This window comes from Mesoplodon densirostris, chromosome 9 (assembly GCF_025265405.1).
Source record: "Mesoplodon densirostris isolate mMesDen1 chromosome 9, mMesDen1 primary haplotype, whole genome shotgun sequence".
NCBI classification, from domain to species: domain Eukaryota; kingdom Metazoa; phylum Chordata; class Mammalia; order Artiodactyla; family Ziphiidae; genus Mesoplodon; species Mesoplodon densirostris.
This window is the reverse complement of record NC_082669.1, coordinates 38,974,059-38,993,545: the sequence shown is the minus strand read 5'-3', so window position 1 is coordinate 38,993,545 and position 19,487 is coordinate 38,974,059. Positions and strand designations below refer to the sequence as shown.

Sequence of the window (19,487 nt, the reverse complement as noted above, 5' to 3'; positions counted from 1 at the left end):
CTGAATTTGAAGAAAATTGGGCCCTGCTGGCTTATGTAGTCTAAAATCTTAAAAGGCTTAGCCTCCTTTGGGAAACCGACATCCTACAGTCTCACCACAGGCTTCCTGGTCTATTGTACATTTTAGAGAAATACTTAGAGTTGAAGTTTTGTTTACAGGCCTTCAGTGCTGGGAGACTGAGCCAGGGGTGATCTCCTGCTGCTCTCAAATGCATTATTCCCCTGGGAAAGTGACATTTCCTAAATGCTAGAAAAAATGTTCATTTAGTAGACTTCCTGCTGCATGTCCAACATGTGTCCCAGTGTGCCTTACGTATGCACTTTGGACGTTCACAAATGGCCACTAGCCCTTAAAATGCTGATGTTTCAAAATGAGAGGAACCCTCGTTTGCTTTCTGGAGTATCCTCATTACTAAGTCATCTCTTAATTACCCAGCCAAGGCTGTGTCACCACACATCCAATATATTTGTCTTAGTTTAAGCGAGGAAATGGAATCCCAGATTACTCTATCCTTTTAAGTAAGTGAATTATAGACGGCTGCTAAAATGATAAAGATTAGAGCAATTAAGTAAATTAGGTCTTAGCTTTGAAGTTAACTTCTCATTGTCTCTTAAAATGTCTCTTCCTATCTTCCTAATATATTGCCATGTTGGGACTTCCCTCTCTGCTCTACATTTTCTTTATTTCCTTTTACATACAAGTATGATGAATCAAGTCTATAAAAAAAGGTTGGACAAATACTGTATCTTTTAAAGCCATAGGACCAGCAGTAATCCTAGACAGAAGAGATTTGTGTCTTGAATAAAAATGAATATGTTAGTTGATGATGGTGTGCGTGTTTAATTATCTCTCTGAATGTACCCAGAGGCTAATACAAAGATAAACTAAATGGAACTATATGAGCATATGGATGATCTGGTGCAAAGTCAGAAGTAGACAATCACAAGAGTCTTTCTATAAAGGCTTTTTAGTCAGCACGGCTGTTGGATATTTTACTGACCTTGGCTGCTTTTGTATACCTTGTTGACTAATAAAGTTATTGGCACTGAATTGACCCAGCAGACTTTTCAGAGCTATCTCTGGGAGGTGATATAGCTGGGTTATTAACCCCTGAAAGAGAGAGGGGAGGCAGGAAGGTGACATTACTCAGAATAAATTCTGTAGAACAAAAAACAATCAGGTTTGTTTACTCTGTAATCATTAACACAGCTAGAGTTATGTCCATTCTCACTTAAAACTCAGCTTATAAAAAGATGATTTTAAAATATGAATTTTATGATTTTAGAAAAGCCCAAGCACAGAGATGCCATACGTGTTATCTATTTTAATACTACTAATTTCTCATTTCAGATATGTCCCTTCCATCACATAGACAATATGACGAGTAAGTTACTTATGTTGTCTGATCCCACCGTAGGTGATTGAAGCTAAAGAAAATGAAAGAAAAATCAACGAGGCCCGACAATGTTACAGACCAGTAGCAGCAAGAGCATCTCTGCTTTATTTTGTTATGAATGACCTCAGAAAACTCAACCCCATCTATCAATTCTCTTTGAAGGTAATGATGACCAGGCTAAGAAAAAATTTAAACTTGACGAGTTCAACTTGTTTCTGGAAGTTTAGAATTTATTTTTAAGCAATCAGTGCATCCAGTAAGGAGTCTCCAGGACCTAGCTAGCAAAACAAAAACAAGACAAAAAATCCTCACTTTTCTCAGTAACTTTCAGTTATATTTTCAATAAGGCTTTGAGATAATTAAACTATGCAACATCACAGTACACAGTTTTTGTTCTTAAGCAGAGTCTTAAGGAGTTTAATATATATAAGGGAATTCTCCTGGAGGCACCTCTACTTTTCTTATGAAAGAGTACATGTTTCATAAAAAGATTTTGCATTTTACTTTGGTATAGAGGGATAAAAAGTGAGAATAACTATTGATTGAGCCACTGTTACATGCAAGGCACTTTCATACTTTGGTGCATTCTTATGCCTGAAACATCTCATTAAAGTATATTATTTTATCCCACTTTAAAAAACTAACATGTTCAGATTTTAAATAAATTGCCAAAAGAATTCACATTTCATAATTGTAACAGTCAGGATTTGAACCTAAGGCTGATTCCAAAGCCCATGCTCTTTACTTTGTACCATTCTGCCTCTGGGCAGTATTCATTCATTCTATCATTCAGTTTTTAAACAAATAGCTATTGAGATCAATGATAGTGCCACACGCTGTGCTGGTTACTGAGTGTACAGTTTGGAAAACACAGATATGAGTGGAGATATGTAGATGTGTGTGTGTATAAAAGTGACAAATACAATGCGAGAGAACAGTAGGGATGGAGGGGCTGTTTTACTGGGGGCTCAGGGAAGGCCTCAGAGGAAGTGAGATTATAGCTGATTCCTAAACGTTACATAGGATTTGGCTGTGTAAAGAGTGTTTGGAGAAAAAAAGGATGTGTGAGACGGGAAAGACTTTTCGAGATTCCAGGTGAATGAATCTTTGTGGCTGAAGGGTAATGAGTGAGGGAGAAGATGGCAAGATATGAGTCCTGAGAGGTAGGAGGGTCTAGATCATGTGAGGTCCATGCTGGGGAGTTTGGATTATAGCGTGTGAGCAAAAAGAAACCATTGAAAGGCTATAAGCAGATGACTGCCATGATGGCAGAAGACTCAGAAGTGAACAGACATATGGTTTGAAGCTAGAATAATCCGCCCTTGGAGATGGATTGGATATGGGCAAAAATAAAGAGGAAGAGTCAAGAATAACTAGCAAATGTTTAGTAATGTGAAACACGTGCAGAAATTCTGAGAAGCACAGTGGGGTTGGATTTTAGAACAGCTGCAGGGTAGAAGGAGAAAAATAAAACAGCCCAGAACTACTCAACTACCAAAACTAGACTAAGGTATCACAAGGAAAGAAAACTACAGAGCAGCCCCCGCCAGCATAATCTATTATGCTCAAGTGGGATTTATGCCAGGAATGCAAGTTGGTTAAACATTAAAAAACCATACAATGTAATTCTTCATATTAATAGAATAAAAAAGAAAAATCATATAATAATTTCAATGGATGCAGACAAAGAACTTGACAAATTTCAACACCTGGTTAAAAAAGAAAAAAAAAAACCTGAGCAAACTGGGAATAGATGGTAACTTCTCTGTGTGATAAAGGGCATCTGTAAAAATGTTCAGCTAACATTATACTTAATGTTGAAAAATTGAATGCTTTCCCCTAAGATCAGGAACAAAACGATGATGTCTTCTCTTGACACTTCTATTCAGTACTGCACTGAAGGTTATAGCCAGTGAAGTAATACAATAAAAGACACAGAAATTTTAAAAGAAGAAGACAAACTGTCTTTTATTTTTCACAGATGACCTGACCATTTATGTAGAAAATCATAAGAAATCTACAAAAAAAGCTGAAGTGAGTTTTTAGCAAGATGGCAGGTTATAAATTCAGTATACAAAATTCATTGTATTTCTATATATGAGGAACAAACAACTGAAAAATAAAAGTAATACCTCAATACTATTTACAATAGCTTCCAAAATCTTGGAACTCTTAGGGATAATTTTAACAAAACAAAAACAAATCTGCATACTAAAAGCTACAAAACATTGTTAAGAAAATTAAAGGAGGTCTAACTAAATGGTGAGAGAGACCATGTTTATGGCTTGGAACAGTCAATATTATTAAGATTTCAGTTCTCTCCAAATTAATCTACAGTTTTAATTCAGTCTTAATCAAAATCCAAGAAGGCTTTTTTGGTAGAAATTGGCAAACTGATTCTAAAATTTGTGTAGAAATGCAAAGTATTTAAAAATAACTAAATAATGAAAAAGAAGAACAAATGTGGAAGACTTACAGTACATGATTTCGAGACTTATTACACTGATTGGCCTAAAGAAAAATACACTGATCAATGGCACAGAATAGACAGTCCAGAAGCAGACCCACAAATGTTTGGTCAACTGATTTTTTGCAGTGAATGTCAAGACAATTCAATGAGGAGGGGATAGTTTTTACAACAAGTGGTGCTGGGATGACTGGATATCCACTTGGAATAAAATAAACCTCAGCCACTACATTACTCTGTATACAAAATGAGCTCAAAATGAATAAGCTAAACTATAAAATTTCCAGGAGAACAATAGAAGAAAATGTTTGGGCTTTGGGTTAGGCAAAGCTTTATTCTTAGGATACCAGAGAAAGAAAAAAATTGATAAATTGAACCTTATCAAATTAAAGATTTATCGTCTTGAAAAGACATGAAGAAAATGAAAAGACAAGCCATAGACCAGTAAGTTATTTCCAATACATAATTTAACAGAGAACTTATATCGGAGTAGAAAACTCAATAGTAAGACAACGCAATTAAAAAAATAGGTTTGTCCATGTATACTAAGACATAAGTATTGCCCACAAGCACATTTTTAAGATGCTCAGCAGTCATCACAGAAATGCACAGTAAAAGCAGAATGACGTATTACTGTATACCTAATAGAATGGCTAAAATTTTATAAGACTGTCAATAACAAGTGTTAGCACCGATGTGGTACTGCAACTCTTTCATGTTGCTGGTGGGGATGCAAAGTGTTAAAACCATTTTGGAAAACAATTTATTCGTTTCTCATAAAGTTATACATACACTTACAAAATGATCCTAAAAGTTTTACTCTAAGTATTTACCCAAAGGAAATGAAAGCATATGTCCACTCAAAAACAAAGTACTACAAGTACATTCTTATATGATCCTAAAATGAATCTGGTGTGACAGAAACATTCAGCAGTGGGCAGGGGTAGGTATCGTGCTGGGAAATGGATTGCGGCGAGGCACATGAGAACTTCTGGTGGGGGGGGTGACATGAATAGAACGTTTCTACATTTTGATTGCAGTGATTGTTACGGAAGTATATACATTTGTCAAAACTCGAGCTGTATACTTAATGGTGCATTTTATTGTGTGTAAGTTAAAAATTGATTTTAAAATGTAAATATTAAATGAGTACTTTGTTAATACCTCTTACCAATATTTACTATATGTCTGTCATTGTAGGGTTTTACTTTCAGTCAAATATACATAATTCAAGGCCAATCAGTCTGTGGTCTTTGGTCCCTGTCCACCAGTCAAAAAATTTAATATTTTATGTTATATCTATTTATATATATAGATATTTAGATATATTTACCTATGTATTTAAATATATGTAGATATATGTAAAAATCTATTCAGTCCCATTGTTACCAAGGCATACAATGGAGTAAGAAAGAAATATTGAGTGATTTTAAAAAGAACAAGATAATTAAAGGGGATCACAAAAGTACATGGGTGGAATAATAGAAACAAAAAAATAACCTGTTAAAAAATGGGCAAAGTGGGCTTCCCTGGTGGTGCAGTGGTTGAGAGTCTGCCTGCCGATGCAGGGGACACGGGTTCGTGCCCTGGTCCGGGAGGATCCCACATGCCACGGAGCAGCTGGGCCCGTGAGCCATGGCCGCTGAGCCTGCACGTCCGGAGCCTGTGCTCCGCAACGGGAGAGGCCACAACAGTGAGAGGCCTGCATACTGGAAAAAAAAAAAAATGGGCAAAGAACTTGAATAGACATTTTTCCAAAGAAGACATACAAATGACCAACGAGCATTTGAAAAGATGCTCAACATCACTAATCTTTAGGAAAATGCAAATCAAAATCACAATGAGATACCATTTCACAACTATTAATATAGTTACAATATTAAAAAAAAGAAAAAGAAAGAAAGAAAATACCAAGTGTTGGCAACTGTCTGGAGAAATTGGAACGCTTGTGAACTGTTGGTAGGATTGTAAAACGGTGCAATTACTTTGGAAAACAGTATGACAGTTCTTTAAAAAAAATTGCCATATGATTCAGCAACTCCACTTCTGGACATATACCCAAAAGAATCAAAATATGGTCTCAAAGAGATACTTGTACACCCATGTTCATAGCATTATTCATGACAGACAAAAGGTGGAAGCAAACCAAATGTCCATCACTGGATGAACAGATACATAAAATGTTGTACGTACACACAATGGAATATTATTTAGCCTTAAAAAGGAAGGCTAAATTCTGACACATGCTACAACATAGATGAACGTTGAAGACTTTATACTAAGTGAAACAAGCCTGTCACAATAAGACAAATACTATATAATTCCACTATATTAGGTATCTAAAGCAGTCAAACTTATAGAAACAGAATGTAGAACAGTGATTGCCAAGGGCTGGGGCGGAGAGGGAATAGGGAGCTATAATTACAGGAGTTTTTTAAATGAGTTGTTGTTTAACAGTGTTTCAGTTGTTCAAGAAGAAAACATTTTGGAGATTGGTTGTAGCACAATGTGAAAATACTTAATACTACTTAATGGTATACTTAAAACTATTAAGACAGTAAATTTATACTTTGGGTATTTTACCACAATTAAAAATAAAAATATAAATTTTTTAAAAACGCATGGGTAGAAGAAGAGAGGACAGTGCAATTCAATTGGTTAGGGAGGAAATGTGGGTAGATTTTATGAAATAATGTGAAAAATAATAGTAGTGGCAGCAAACTTTCAAAGAGCTGTTCTAAGAGCTCATTGAATCCTTGTAAAAACCCATCCTGTTCTCTCTCCCCATAGATAAACTGTAGCCTGTGTGCCTGAGACTAGCTAGACATCCAGCCACCAGTTGTCACCCTATAACGGTCACTTGTATTCCCCAGGCTTTCAAGATGCTGTTCCACAGAGCCATCGAGCAGGCTGACAAGGTGGAGGACACGCCGGGACGCATCTCAGTCCTGACCGAGAGCATCACCCACGCCGTCTTCCTCTACACCAGCCAGGCGCTGTTTGAGAAGGACAGACTCACCTTCCTGTCCCAGATGGCTTTTCAGGTAAGGAAATCAGTCACTCAAAAGCAGCCCCAGAACCAAAGTCACGCATCTCTGTTTATTATGTACTGCTGCTGAAGGGAAGTTTTCTTGGAAGCTCTTCGCAGCTTGAGGAGAGTTTCCATTTCTCAGAGGGAACTTGGGCATATGACAACCTGCTAGTAGGTCAGGGTGCCTTGGCTTGGGTGGGTTTGCACTTTGGGCAGCCACATCAGCTGTCATCCTGAAAAACAGGTCAATGAGACATTGGCCTCACCTTCCCAGGTCCTGTACAGACCTCTCAGGTACTACCAGGGAGTTCCTTGGAGAGAATCTCAAGCTCAGGTTTCCAGATCTGAGTGCCCCTAGGAGATTTTCAGAGCCCCTTTAAAAAACAGTGAATGGGTGAAGGGAGCTCCACATTTCACGCTCGTACCTTCAGTGAGCCCTACTACCCTTTTACTCTTTTTGATGTGGACTTCTGCAATAGATTCTGTTTAAATAAAAGTGCCCGTGATGAGAAAGAAACATTGAGGACCACATTCCTAGATGAAATAAGAATGTGGTCCTTTTATTAGTTCACTTACTGTATAACTTTTTCTGTCAGTTCAAATCGTGATGAAAGATGTCATTTCTTTTGTGTCCTCCCAAGTGCCTTGCTCAAAGAAGGCATTTTAAAATACCTGCTGTTCAGGGAGATCAGCTCGGTGCCTTGTGACCACCTAGAAGGGTGGGGTAGGGAGGGTGGGAGGGAGACGCAAGAGGGAGGGGATATGGGGCTATATGTATGCATATAGCTGATTCACTTTGTTATACAGCAGAAACTAACACAACATTGCAGAGCAATTATATGCCAATAAAGATGTTAAAAAATAAATAAAATGAAATAAAATACCTGCTGTTAATAGTGATAAATTATCACTTCTTTCAATACTTTTGGTATTAATAGATTCCTTTGGGTTAAAAAAGTAATATATGTGTGTAATCATTTTATAATGTATGTGATAAACAGGAGTAATGCATTACAAAATGAAATTTTTCTTTTCAATTTTCTCCCAATTTTATTGAGATATAATTGACACATGACGTATTATGTGTTCAATGTAATGATCTTATATGTGTATATGTTATGAGATGATTACCCAATAAGTCTAGTTAACATTCGTCACCATACATAGTTACTTTTTTTTCCATGATGAGAACTTTTAAGATCTACTCTTTTAGCAACTTTCGAATATACAATACAATAGTGTTAACTATAGTCACCATGCTGTACATTACATCCCAGGACTTATGTTATAACTGAAAGTTTATACCTTTTGACTAGCTTCGTCCATTTCTACACCCCTCAGCACCCACCTCTGACAACCACCAGTTTGTTCTCTGTATCTGTGATTCTGTTTTTTAAGATTTCATATAAAAGTGAGATCATACAGTGTTTATCTTTCTCTGTGTGACTTTTTACCTTAGCATAATGCCCTAAAGGTCCATCCTTACTGTTGCAAATGACAGGATTTCCTTCTTTTTATGGCTGAATAATATTCCATTGTATATATGTGTGTACATATATATACATTATACACACATGCACACACACACACATATATATACCGCATTTTCTTCATCCATTCATCCACATATGGACACTTAGGTTGTTTTTATGACTTGGCTATTGTAAATAATGCTGCAATGAACATAGTACAGATATCTTTTTGAGATAGTGATTTCATTTCCTATGAATATACACCCAGAAGTAGAACTGCTGGATTCTGTAATAGTTGTAGTTTTAATTTTTTGAGGAACCTCCGTACAGTTTTCCATAGTAGCCTCACCAATTTACATTCCCACCAACAGTGTACACATCCTCACCAGCATTTGTCATCTCTTGTCTTTTTGCTAATAGCCATCCTAACAGGTGTGAGGTGATATCTCATGTGGTTTTGATTTGCATTTCCCTGATGATTAGTGACGTTGAGCACTTTTTCATGTTATCTGTCAGCCATTTGTATGCCTTCTTTGGTAGAATGCCTATTCAGTTCCTCTGCCCATTTTTTAGTCAGATTGTTTGTGGGTTTTGCTGAAATTTTTGTGTTTATACATATTGTTCATGAACAGTAATGGACCAGGGATGATAAAACATGACATGCATACACATGCGTGCACATCTATTTAAAACTTCTTTTTAGAATATGTAGATAAATTATAATCTATCTGAAATACTGGTAGTCTACATAAATCAAAGCTTCATACGTATGTGGACAATTTCTTGTGTGTTGAAATAAATCAAATTGAATTAAGAAAAATTATCCAATAAGATAATATTTTGATACATGTTACCACCCACAATGCATTTTGAAAATATCTAGAATTTTTAAGTAGCACAAACCTCAAACATTTTACCTGCTTAATTTTATAAGGTGTTACCATTTTTATGAGGAAATTAGAAATATTTCATTTGTGCCCTCCACTCAAGTGTTCTATGGACTCCTTAACAGTTCTGTAACCAGAATGTCTAAAGTTTCAGTTCATGATGTGTTTGTTTAGTTGTATCTGTAAAATAACAATTTCCAGTTTTTCTCAACATAATCTCCCATATAAGAAAAATCTGTTATACACCTTGCAGTTTATTGGCTATAATTTCTATACCAGGACTAACTTACAATACTAGTTTTACCTTTTGTTTAGTAATTCAATCCATTGTCATCTGAGGCTTTCTCAATTTGTATAACAAGTTTCAAGACAAGTTTGATCTAACAGTAGGAGGCTAAATATGCAAGCATATTTCAAATATGCTGCTAAGAGGCACGGGTATTAAAATTGAAATAAACCAGGCTTCGTAATTATTTGCTATTAGATTTCCAATCAAGATTTTGAGATCATGAGCATAATCTAAGATTCCTTATTTCAACTACAGAACAGATATATATCTATAGGAATTCTCAGAAGGCTTACTTCTGTCTGTTCAATCATATCTATTAAGTGGTGACTGCGTCCTTGATTTTGATGCAAGCCAAATGACCTTTTCAATTTTGTGTACTCTCAAGATTTTGCTGAGAAAGAAAGAGATAGATCCTCTTGAATTGGATTTCCTGCTTCGGTTCACAGTTGAATACGCTTACATGAGTCCTGTTGACTTCCTAACTAATCAGTCATGGAGCGCTATTAAGGTATGTTAGGAACATGATTTTTCAATTGCTAAATCTTGTTTCAGATCTCTGTTCTCTAAGATGTAGAAATGTAGTTTAAAAAATACAGATGATATACACCATTCCAGTTGTAGATATATGCTATCTTTAATTTTTTGAAGAACTTCCCATACTCTTTTCCATAGTGGCTGCACCAATTTACATTTCCAGAAACATCTACTAGTTTCCCTTTTCTTATTTGGAAGTAAAGGAACTTGTGACCTATTTATGGATGGGAAAGTTGTTAATAAATATGTATAATGTATAGCACCTTTGGTTAAAGTCGAGGAATATATTGGGTTGGCCAAAAGGTTCATTCATTTTTTTCCATAAATGGCTCTAGTAGCACTTAGTTGTCTTTAACTTCATTCAAAACCATTTTGTTAGATTGTATGTGACAGCTGTCATATCAGCGTGCATTTAAAAAAGAAGACTTATTGGACTTCCCTGGCAGCACAATGGTTAAGAATCTGCTTGCCAGTGCAGGAGACACGGGTTCGAGCCCTGGTCCTGGAAGATCCCACATGCCGCGGAGCTACTAACTCTGTGTGCCACAACTACTGGGCCTGCGCTCTAGAGCCCGTGAGCCACAACTACTGAAGCCTGCGTGCCTAGAGCCCACGCTCTGAAACAAGAGAAGCCACTGCAATGAGAAGCCCGCACACCGCAACAAAGAGTAGCTCCCACTCACCGCAACTAGATAAAGCCTGCACGCAGCAACGAAGACCCAACGCAGCCAAAAATTAATTGATGAATTAACTAATTAATTTTTAAAAAGACTTATCAGAATTGGTGTATTTGGGGCTTCCCTGGTGGTGCAGTGGTTGAGAATCCGCCTGCCAATGCAGGGGACACGGGTTCGAGCCCTGGCCCGGGAAGATCCCACATGCCGGAGAGCAACTAAGCCTGTGTGCCACAACTACTGAGCCTGCGCTCTAGAGCCCATGAGCCACAACTACTGAGCCCGCGAGCCACAACTACTGAGCCTGTGCGCCACAACTACTGAATCCCACGTGCCTAGAGCCTGTGCTCCGCAACAAGAGAAGCCACCGCCATGAGAAGCCTGCACACCACAACAAAGAGTAGCTCCTGCTCGCCACAACTAAAGAAAGCCTGTGTGCAGCAATGAAGACCCAACAAAGCCAAAAAGAAATTAATTAATTTTTTTAAATTGGTGAATTTTTGTGTAGCCACTTTAATACTAAAGATGGAAGAAAAAAAGCAACATTTTCAGCATATTATTCTTTATTATTTCAAGAAAGGTAAAAATGCAACCGAAATGAAAAAAAAAATTTGTGCAGTGTATGGAGAAGGTGCTGTGACTGATCGAACGTGTCAAAAGTGGTTTGCAAAGTTTCATGCTGGAGATTTCTCGCTGGACGATGCTTCACAGTCGGGTAGACCAGTTGAAGTTGATAGCGATCAAACTGAGACATTAAGAGGTAGCCAACATACTCAGAATATCCAAATCAAGCATTGAAAATCATTTGCCCCAGCTTAGTTATGTTAATTGCTTTAATGTTTGGGTCCTACATAAGTTAAGCAAAAAAAACCCTTCTTGACCGTATTTCCCCAAGCGATTCTCTACTTAAACGTAATGAAAATGTTCCGTTTTTAAAACAAATTGTGACGGGTGATGAAAAGTGGATACTGTACAGTAATGTGGAATGGAAGAGATCGTGGGGCAAGTGAAATGAGCCACCACCAACCACACCAAAGGCTGGTCTTCCTTCATCCAAAGAAGGTGATTAATTGGCTGGGAAACCAATTAATTAAGCCAATGAATAATCTTTTTTCAGTTGACCTGAATCTAGTTTCTTTATTTTGTTTTCTTTTTTATAATATTTCTCTGCTTTTTCAAAATAATTTTGTTAATTTTTACAGCAATATAGTAATTTACTGTAATTGTAAAATGTTTAAGCAGAGCAGAATGCTGTAGAGGAAAAAGTGGTAGTATTCTTCAACCCCAATCACCAATCCTTATTCCATTTTTCTGTTAGAAGATCCTATTATTAAAAGTTTATTCTCTGAGGCTCTGGAGTTCCTCAGAGATGCTCATCATAGTCTAAGTTTCACCCTACTCTTTTTTTCTAAAGCAGAAACATTTCTATGTATTAAAAATAACTGTTATTCCTTATTTTTATAGTGCGTTTAGATTTTTTTAAATATTTGTTTGTCTGTGTGGGCTCTTCGCTGCAGCGCACGGACTTCTCTCTAGTTGTGGCGTGCGGGTTTTCTCTTCTCAAGTTGTGGCGCACGGGCTCCAGGACACGTGGGCTCTGTAGTTTGCGGTAAGCAGGCTCAGTTGCCCCGTGGTATGTAGGATCTTAGTTCCTTGACCAGGGGATGAATCCACGTCCCCTGCATCGGAAGGTGGATTCTTTACCACTGGACCACCAGGGAAGTCCCCTAGGTTTTATTTTATTTTTTTTTTTGCGGTATGCGGGCCTCTCACTGTTGTGGCCTCTCCCGCTGCGGAGCACAGGCTCCGGATGCGCAGGCCCAGCGGCCATGGCTCACGGGCCCAGCCGCTCCGCGGCATATGGGATCCTCCCAGACCGGGGCACGAACCCGTATCCCCTGCATCGGCAGGCGGACTCTTAACCACTGCACCACCAGGGAGGCCCGGTTTTATTTTTTAATAGCATTTTTAATTAGATTATTACTTTAGAATTACAAGTTCAAGTTCAGTTGTGTATCAGTCAGGCTCTTGGCAGAAAACAAATGGCACATGAAAGTGTGATTTTTAAGAAAAGTTGAACAAAGAGTGTATTTTTATAGTATGGGAATAAAGATGAGGGGACAAACCAGGGATGGGGATGGAAAAAGGTGGAAAAGGGGCAGTTACTGAAACTACTGAGAAATGAAGTTAGGGGAGAGAGCCCACCTTTGGAACCTGTGGCATTCTGTAAAGAAACATAGCCACTGCCAAACCATGTCACCACAGGAAAGAGCTGGGGAAGAAATACCCTCGCCTCTCTTCTCCAGCCCTTTTGCCAGTGCTTCCTATTGGTCAAACCCAACCAGGCCAGAGAACCAGGGAGCTTTGTTCAAGTCATCCTTAAGCAATCACCTTCTTTGCAGGGCAGGAAAGGGTACAGAGTAAATCTAGAGAGGAAACGAACACTATCCAGCACAAGTTACTTACACAGGGTTTGATACATTCATCTTTATCTCAAACTCTCAGCTATTATACACCCCATTCCCATCTGTTCCCCTACTGTATTACAGGCAGTAGCCCTCATGGAAGAGTTCCAAGGCCTAGACCGAGATGTGGAAGGATCAGCCAAGCAGTGGAGGAAGTGGGCAGAATCCGAGTGTCCAGAAAAAGAAAAGTTACCACAAGAGTGGAAGAAGAAAAGTTTAATCCAGAAGCTGATTATTTTGAGAGCAATGCGCCCTGACAGAATGACATGTGCTCTCAGGTGGGCGCAGTTAGCACTTTGGGAAATGCAAGTTAACCTAGAGGAAACTTTGTCTTAAGGACTAGAAGTATTTGGCATTTATGGTTCATGTTCATGAAAAGTGATTCTGCAGAAATTTCTATACTGCAATCACTACTTTTGTTCAAATCTGCTAAACATTGAACAGTGTGCTAGTCTGTCGGCAGACTGAGCATATTCTTCCTGAAAAGCTTAATTCTGAAATCAATAGGGGAAACAGGGAACCTATGGAAATATTCTAGGAAGAGAGCTGGCAGAGTTCAGAGGCCAGGAACATGCATTACCCAAGTGTGATTCCCATTGTTTTTATTTAGAGCAGCCCTTTGGCTCCAGAGATTTTGCACATCAAACAAAAAATGAATGCCTTTCGTGGATTCACTCATAGTCCTATAACTTTACAACCAACAGGATTTAAAAGCAGAAATGCCTGCCTACATCTTGGTTTAAGTGGCCGTTTCCTTTGCCCTTTTGGCTTCTAAATGGTAATACGGTGCTTACTTCTAATTTGAATTCAACAGTCAAAGAGTTCTCAGGTTCCTTCCCTAGCAAGCTGCTTTTTTGTCAGCAGCATTCACTTGCCTCAGGTTTTTTTCCTTTGCTTTGTCTATTCAGCCAATTTTCCCTTTGCAGAAGCCCCTGCCACACCCTACTTTACAAGTTAATTCTGTTTAGTAGTCCTTACTTTCTGCTAAATCTGATGCTGCTGGCAAATAATCCCTGCTTAATTGAGCTTCCCTGTGTTAGAAACACCCCAAAAAGCATTTGTATATTCATGAGAAGCCCAACAGGCTGGAAAATTGCACTGTGGCAAATCTAATGAACTGTTAATAAGTAACGGGGGCTCTGGCAGGGGATTTGGGGGATACAAAGCCATATGCATGCAGCTGATGGTTCTCAGAGGAGAGTCTCAGTAGACCCCCAAAATGGAATGTAGGCTTCTGATTTTCAGAGCTTCTAAAGCAGAGGGGGATTTCACGGACTCAACTGCATAAATCTAGTGTGGATTCATATTGTCATTCTTACAAAACATCTCGTGTAATAAACATAGTTTGCTTCCTTCCTGTGCCTGTGGTTTAAGCTGATTCAAGCTGTGACACTTTTCAAGGTCAGAAGCGCTGATCCTGTCTTTGGCATTATTCTTTCTACAGGAATTTCGTGGAGGAAAAACTGGGTACAAAGTATGTGGAGAGAACCAGATTGGACTTAGTTAAAGCATTTGAAGAAAGCAGCCCAGCCACCCCAGTATTCTTCATCCTCTCCCCAGGGGTAGATGCCCTTAAAGACCTAGAGATCCTTGGTAAGTGGCCGGGAGGCTGGCCATCCAGCCCTGCCTCTCACCCATCGCCAACGCAGCCTTCCTTTCAGCTCATAGTTATGTTAGTTGCTTTTTTTTTTTTCTTTCTCATTTGTTGGAGATCGAGTGTATGGAAAATATAAGGTTAATAACACTGTAGTCTGGAGAAATGTTTAAATGGAACATTCCTCTGGTTGGCATAATGCAAGTTTCTTTTGTACTGTTCTCCACCTTTTGACTAGATGAGGGCCAGAGGGCAATTTTCTCCATGCTCTTGTAATCTTGTGCCCCCTGTGACTAAATAATGGTCATTAGAGCAAGTCTATTTGATTGTGAAAGGCACTGTCGCTTTGTGCTTTGGATTACTATCCCCCACGACCTGCACGGAGAATTCCAGGTTAATAGAGCTGTGACCTGACTGTGCTGGATTCAAGCACAGCTTCACAAGGTGAGGGGCTCCTGCATTTACCCAATGAGCCGATCCGGTCAAAAAATGATGTGATATCTACCCCATGTTGCTCCTTTTTATGAGGGCAATGCTTTGCTACTCCTGCAAGAGTTTGTAAAGCTCGGTAACAATGCTTGCCAGCTATCAAAATGTCAAAAGCTTTATTACCACAAAACCAGAGGAACTGATTTCCATAGGTTTTGCTAATGCTTGTGAGGAGGCAGCTGTTGAGAGCTTGAAATGATGCTTGTTGAAACAACAGAGGTTTAGTTTGGATTCTTCAGGAAAGTGACCTGGAAGGTGGCGGCAGTAACCACAGATGGACATCGGACCACAGGATTTCAGACTTTTCTCACCTCTCCTTGATTCACTTTTCCTCCCACCATGTTGTGTCCTCCCACAGGCAAAAGACTTGGGTTTACAACTGACTCGGGAAAATTCCACAATGTGTCTTTAGGACAAGGTCAGGAGATGGTGGCAGAAATGGCCCTGGAGAAAGCTTCCAGAGGAGGACACTGGGTCATACTCCAAGTGAGTAATTACGTTTTCCTGAAAACACTGGGAGTGAACATGGATGGGCAGTGCACAGCACCCCTGCCCAGCGGGAACGAGCCTTTCACACAGCACACGGTGATCTGGTGGGGGGCATGGGGTTCTCTCAGCAGTACTGACACCTCCAAGGGTGACAAGGAGCTCTGTTGATAAGGATGACTACCATTTTTTGAGGGATTTTCTAGCCATTGTGCTTGAAAATTTTAAATATTACAGGGAGCCCCATCGTTCTCCTGACTTACGGATATCTGGAACACTCCAGTAGTGCTTGAGGACAGACTGGCTCGTATGGAATACCAAGACCGTTGTCATAATAGCTCTCATTTGCATGTGGCTTTAAAGTTGACAGAGTGTTTTTTCATATCTCATTATGTCACGTAACTCTGACTCTGCCCATAACTAGTTGTGTCGCATTCCCTTTGCTCATAAATTAAGGGGTTGAGTACTTGGTCCCTTGCACCTTTCTAGGGCTCACGTTTTATGGGTCTATGATTCTACAGTCCAGTGTCCTTTGGGGTGGTTCCCTTCACTGGGGATTCTAGCATCGACCGGAAAAAAAAAAAACAAACGGACGTGAGAGCTGTGAATGCAGTTTTATTTGGGACTTAACGAGGACTATAGCCTGGGAGACAGCCTCTCAGCTCTGAGGAGCTGATCCGAAGAGGTAGCAGGGGAGAGGTCAGTATCTATGTGATTCTGGTGAAGGGGGTACATGCAGTCAAGCACACATCTCGGTTGAAGGTTGCTGCTAGCCACGAGGAGCAGATGTTTCCATTCATGATTTTAGTGCTTTTCTAGGTATGAGAAGATGCAAGGAATTGAGTTCATAAAATTTTCTCCTGAAAATATCTAACTATCTGAAGGCCTGTTCTACCAGATTTTCCCAGAGCACAGAAAGCCTCATTCCTGATCTCTGCCCTGAACTCCTTTCAGGGTGCGTTGAAAGTCAGCGACTGCAGTGGCTAGTGACTTCGTTCTTATAGAACCAGATGGCGAGTGACAGTTTTTAGTTTGTACTAGCAAGAATCCAGGAGCCAGTGGAGCCCAGGCAAGCTTTAGGGGGCACCTAGGGGCCGAGCAAACTCCAAGCTCACTCCTTCCTCAGCAGGGTGCGCCAGCTGTCTCAGCAGGTCTGGAAATGGCCATTTGCTATGCAGCACAGTGATCCCAAAGGTTATTATTTATATGTCAGGCTCTTTACTAGGCAACTTGTAGGATACATGATCTCTAATCATCACAGCAAAGTTGCAAGGGTAGGTATTGTCATCCCATTATAAAGGTGAGAAAACTGAGCCTCGGAGTGGTTTGGAGAGCCTCAGGCCCACACAGCAGGAAAGTGGCAGAGTCTGTCCGCCAGCAGGCGACGTTCTTTCCGCTAGCCCGTACTGCCACCCTCATGCAGATATGACATTGGCCTTCCTTAATATCTCCAGTATCTGGGGTTGATGCATTCTGCATTTCTGTAAAATTGGATTCACTAAGAAACTGCCCAGTGTCCAAGAGGAATATAACCTTCTTGGAGAGTAAAACCTACTGCTTAGATGAGACTTCAGTATGGGGACTTGGGATGGTGTGTCCCTTCTGAGCCTCACAGAGTCAGACGGGTAATAGTGGAGGTTTTGTTTTCCAGAGATAGCAGTTGTTGCTGGGTCAGTGGGGTAGATGCTGAGCTCTCCCCACAAAAGAGAACGTTCTTTGCGAGTTCTCATGCATCCAGCAGCTCAGACTGGAGAGAAACTGGGAGGGGTGCAGTCCTCCTCAGGAGAACCTAGTAGTCAAAGTAAAATGTTTCTGTTATTTTTATATCTATGCTGCGCTACCCGTTGCCCCCCCTCCCCCCAAAAAAATGCAAGTTGTAAGTTTTACCGTTAAAAATTTTTTCAAAAGACCTTATTTGGTGAAGGATCTCCTTTTGGGTATCTATTTTAGACCTTTGATTTTTGTTTTTAGTGGTAAGCCAGTAACTTAGAATGTAATACTTTCACTATGTCTCTCCACACATAGAATAATTGGAGAGGAGAGACTATCCCAGGCTTTTTGGCAGTTTCTGAAGGTTTCTAGGATACATTTGATTGGCAGTTAAAAGAGAAGCATTCTTTGAAGAATGAGAAGCCCAGCATAATAGGAACTTGTTATATTGTTTGTAAGTTACATTAAATTCTGTCAGCGTAGGCAGATGATATGTATGCACATGTTAATGAGTTCCTAACCAAACTCTGCGCTGGTCAATTACTATGATCAGAGATAGCCCCTCTAAGGATATTTAGCTGGCGTTTTATCAAAAACCCACACTCCAGAGAAGACTATTACTAAGGTAGCAGACTGGCACTATCTTTGTCTCAGATGCCACCAGATGATTTGTGAATTAATATAATGGAAAAAAATCATTTTTCATGTGCAAAATGGGTGGTTTTCAAGATATGTGTATTGGCTAAAAATGTCACACATACATTGCTACCCTTGGACAAATGGCCGCAAGAATCTAGCCAGTCTCAAAGCCAGTATCCTCAAGAATGGTTCCCAGGCTGGATTCCAAAGAGTGCCAGTGTACAATGATGGCTCACTTGGAGATTTTTCTGTTCCCTGACTCCAAAGTCACTGTTAAAATATTTTTACATTTGTTTCATATACTAATGAGTAGGAGTTTGAGTAGAGGAGATTTCCGTCAGTAACAATGAAGTAGGGGATCAGGTGCACTTCTAGCCTTTAGTTTTTATATTTGATTAAACTAACCCAGATAAGTCTTAGTAATTGAGTTTGAACTGTAACAAAGAAAAGTATCAAGAACTCCATCTCAGAAGTGATTGGCGGGTGTTGGAAGTAGGTGAGTGTGTTAGAAGGAGATTTTGTTTTACAAAGACAAACTGTAGTGATTTGGAGCACTTAATGTGTTCAGTGTTCAATTCTGTCTTGGTTTATTTTTTTTCCCTAATGCACTAGTAAAGGAAACTTTAAATCGTGGTTCTCTGAGTTTTCAACTCATTCATGTACAGGGAAATGTTGTAATCCTATAATTTAATGTAATGTACTTCAGTCTCACAGGAACTCTAAACCATGCTGTTTTTCAGAATGTCCATTTGGTACCCAAGTGGCTCGGAACCTTGGAGAAACTCCTTGAAAGATTCAGCCAGGGAAGCCACAGAGATTACAGGGTTTTCATGAGTGCTGAGTCTGCACCTACACCAAATGAACATGTCATCCCTCCAGGACTCCTGGAAAATTCCATCAAGATTACTAATGAGCCTCCCACAGGAATGCTGGCCAATTTGCATGCTGCTCTGGACAACTTTGATCAGGTAAGAAAGCAGAAGCAGCCTGGTCTGACACTGAAGTCAGGGTCTTCTCACAAGACTGTGAGACCTACAACCACAGGCACGTGTGTAAAGAGAATGAACCACGTACCTTTTTGAGGAGCTTGCTTATTGAAGGCAAACATGGCAGACTAGTATCTCTAACCATAGGAAGAGAGAAAGCCACTGTTCTTATTGACCTCATTGAGAAGATTGATGACAACAATGATGACGTGGCAGGGGTTTTAGTATACTACTTGATATTTTGATCTGGTTTTGATATTAGTAAATTTAAAGCCCTTCTTTTTAGATTATATCCATCCTGCCTTCATATTTATATTTTCATGTCCTTCCAAAATAAAACAAATAAATCAGTGCCTTTATAAATTAAC

At 39.5% G+C, this 19,487-nt stretch overlaps 1 protein-coding gene across 3 annotated transcripts in view; it reads left to right on the top strand.

The window, feature by feature from the left end:
- The window catches only part of DNAH11 (dynein axonemal heavy chain 11), a 313,208-nt gene that overhangs the window by 268,954 nt on the left and 24,767 nt on the right, over positions 1-19,487 (top strand). For all 3 annotated transcript variants that reach the window (XM_060108331.1, XM_060108329.1, XM_060108330.1), the window contains 7 exons: positions 1,418-1,558; positions 6,737-6,907; positions 9,928-10,050; positions 13,300-13,493; positions 14,660-14,808; positions 15,657-15,784; positions 18,874-19,101. In XM_060108331.1, coding sequence (XP_059964314.1) covers positions 1,418-1,558; positions 6,737-6,907; positions 9,928-10,050; positions 13,300-13,493; positions 14,660-14,808; positions 15,657-15,784; positions 18,874-19,101 — 1,134 coding nt within the window. The remainder of the gene's footprint in view (positions 1-1,417; positions 1,559-6,736; positions 6,908-9,927; positions 10,051-13,299; positions 13,494-14,659; positions 14,809-15,656; positions 15,785-18,873; positions 19,102-19,487) is intronic.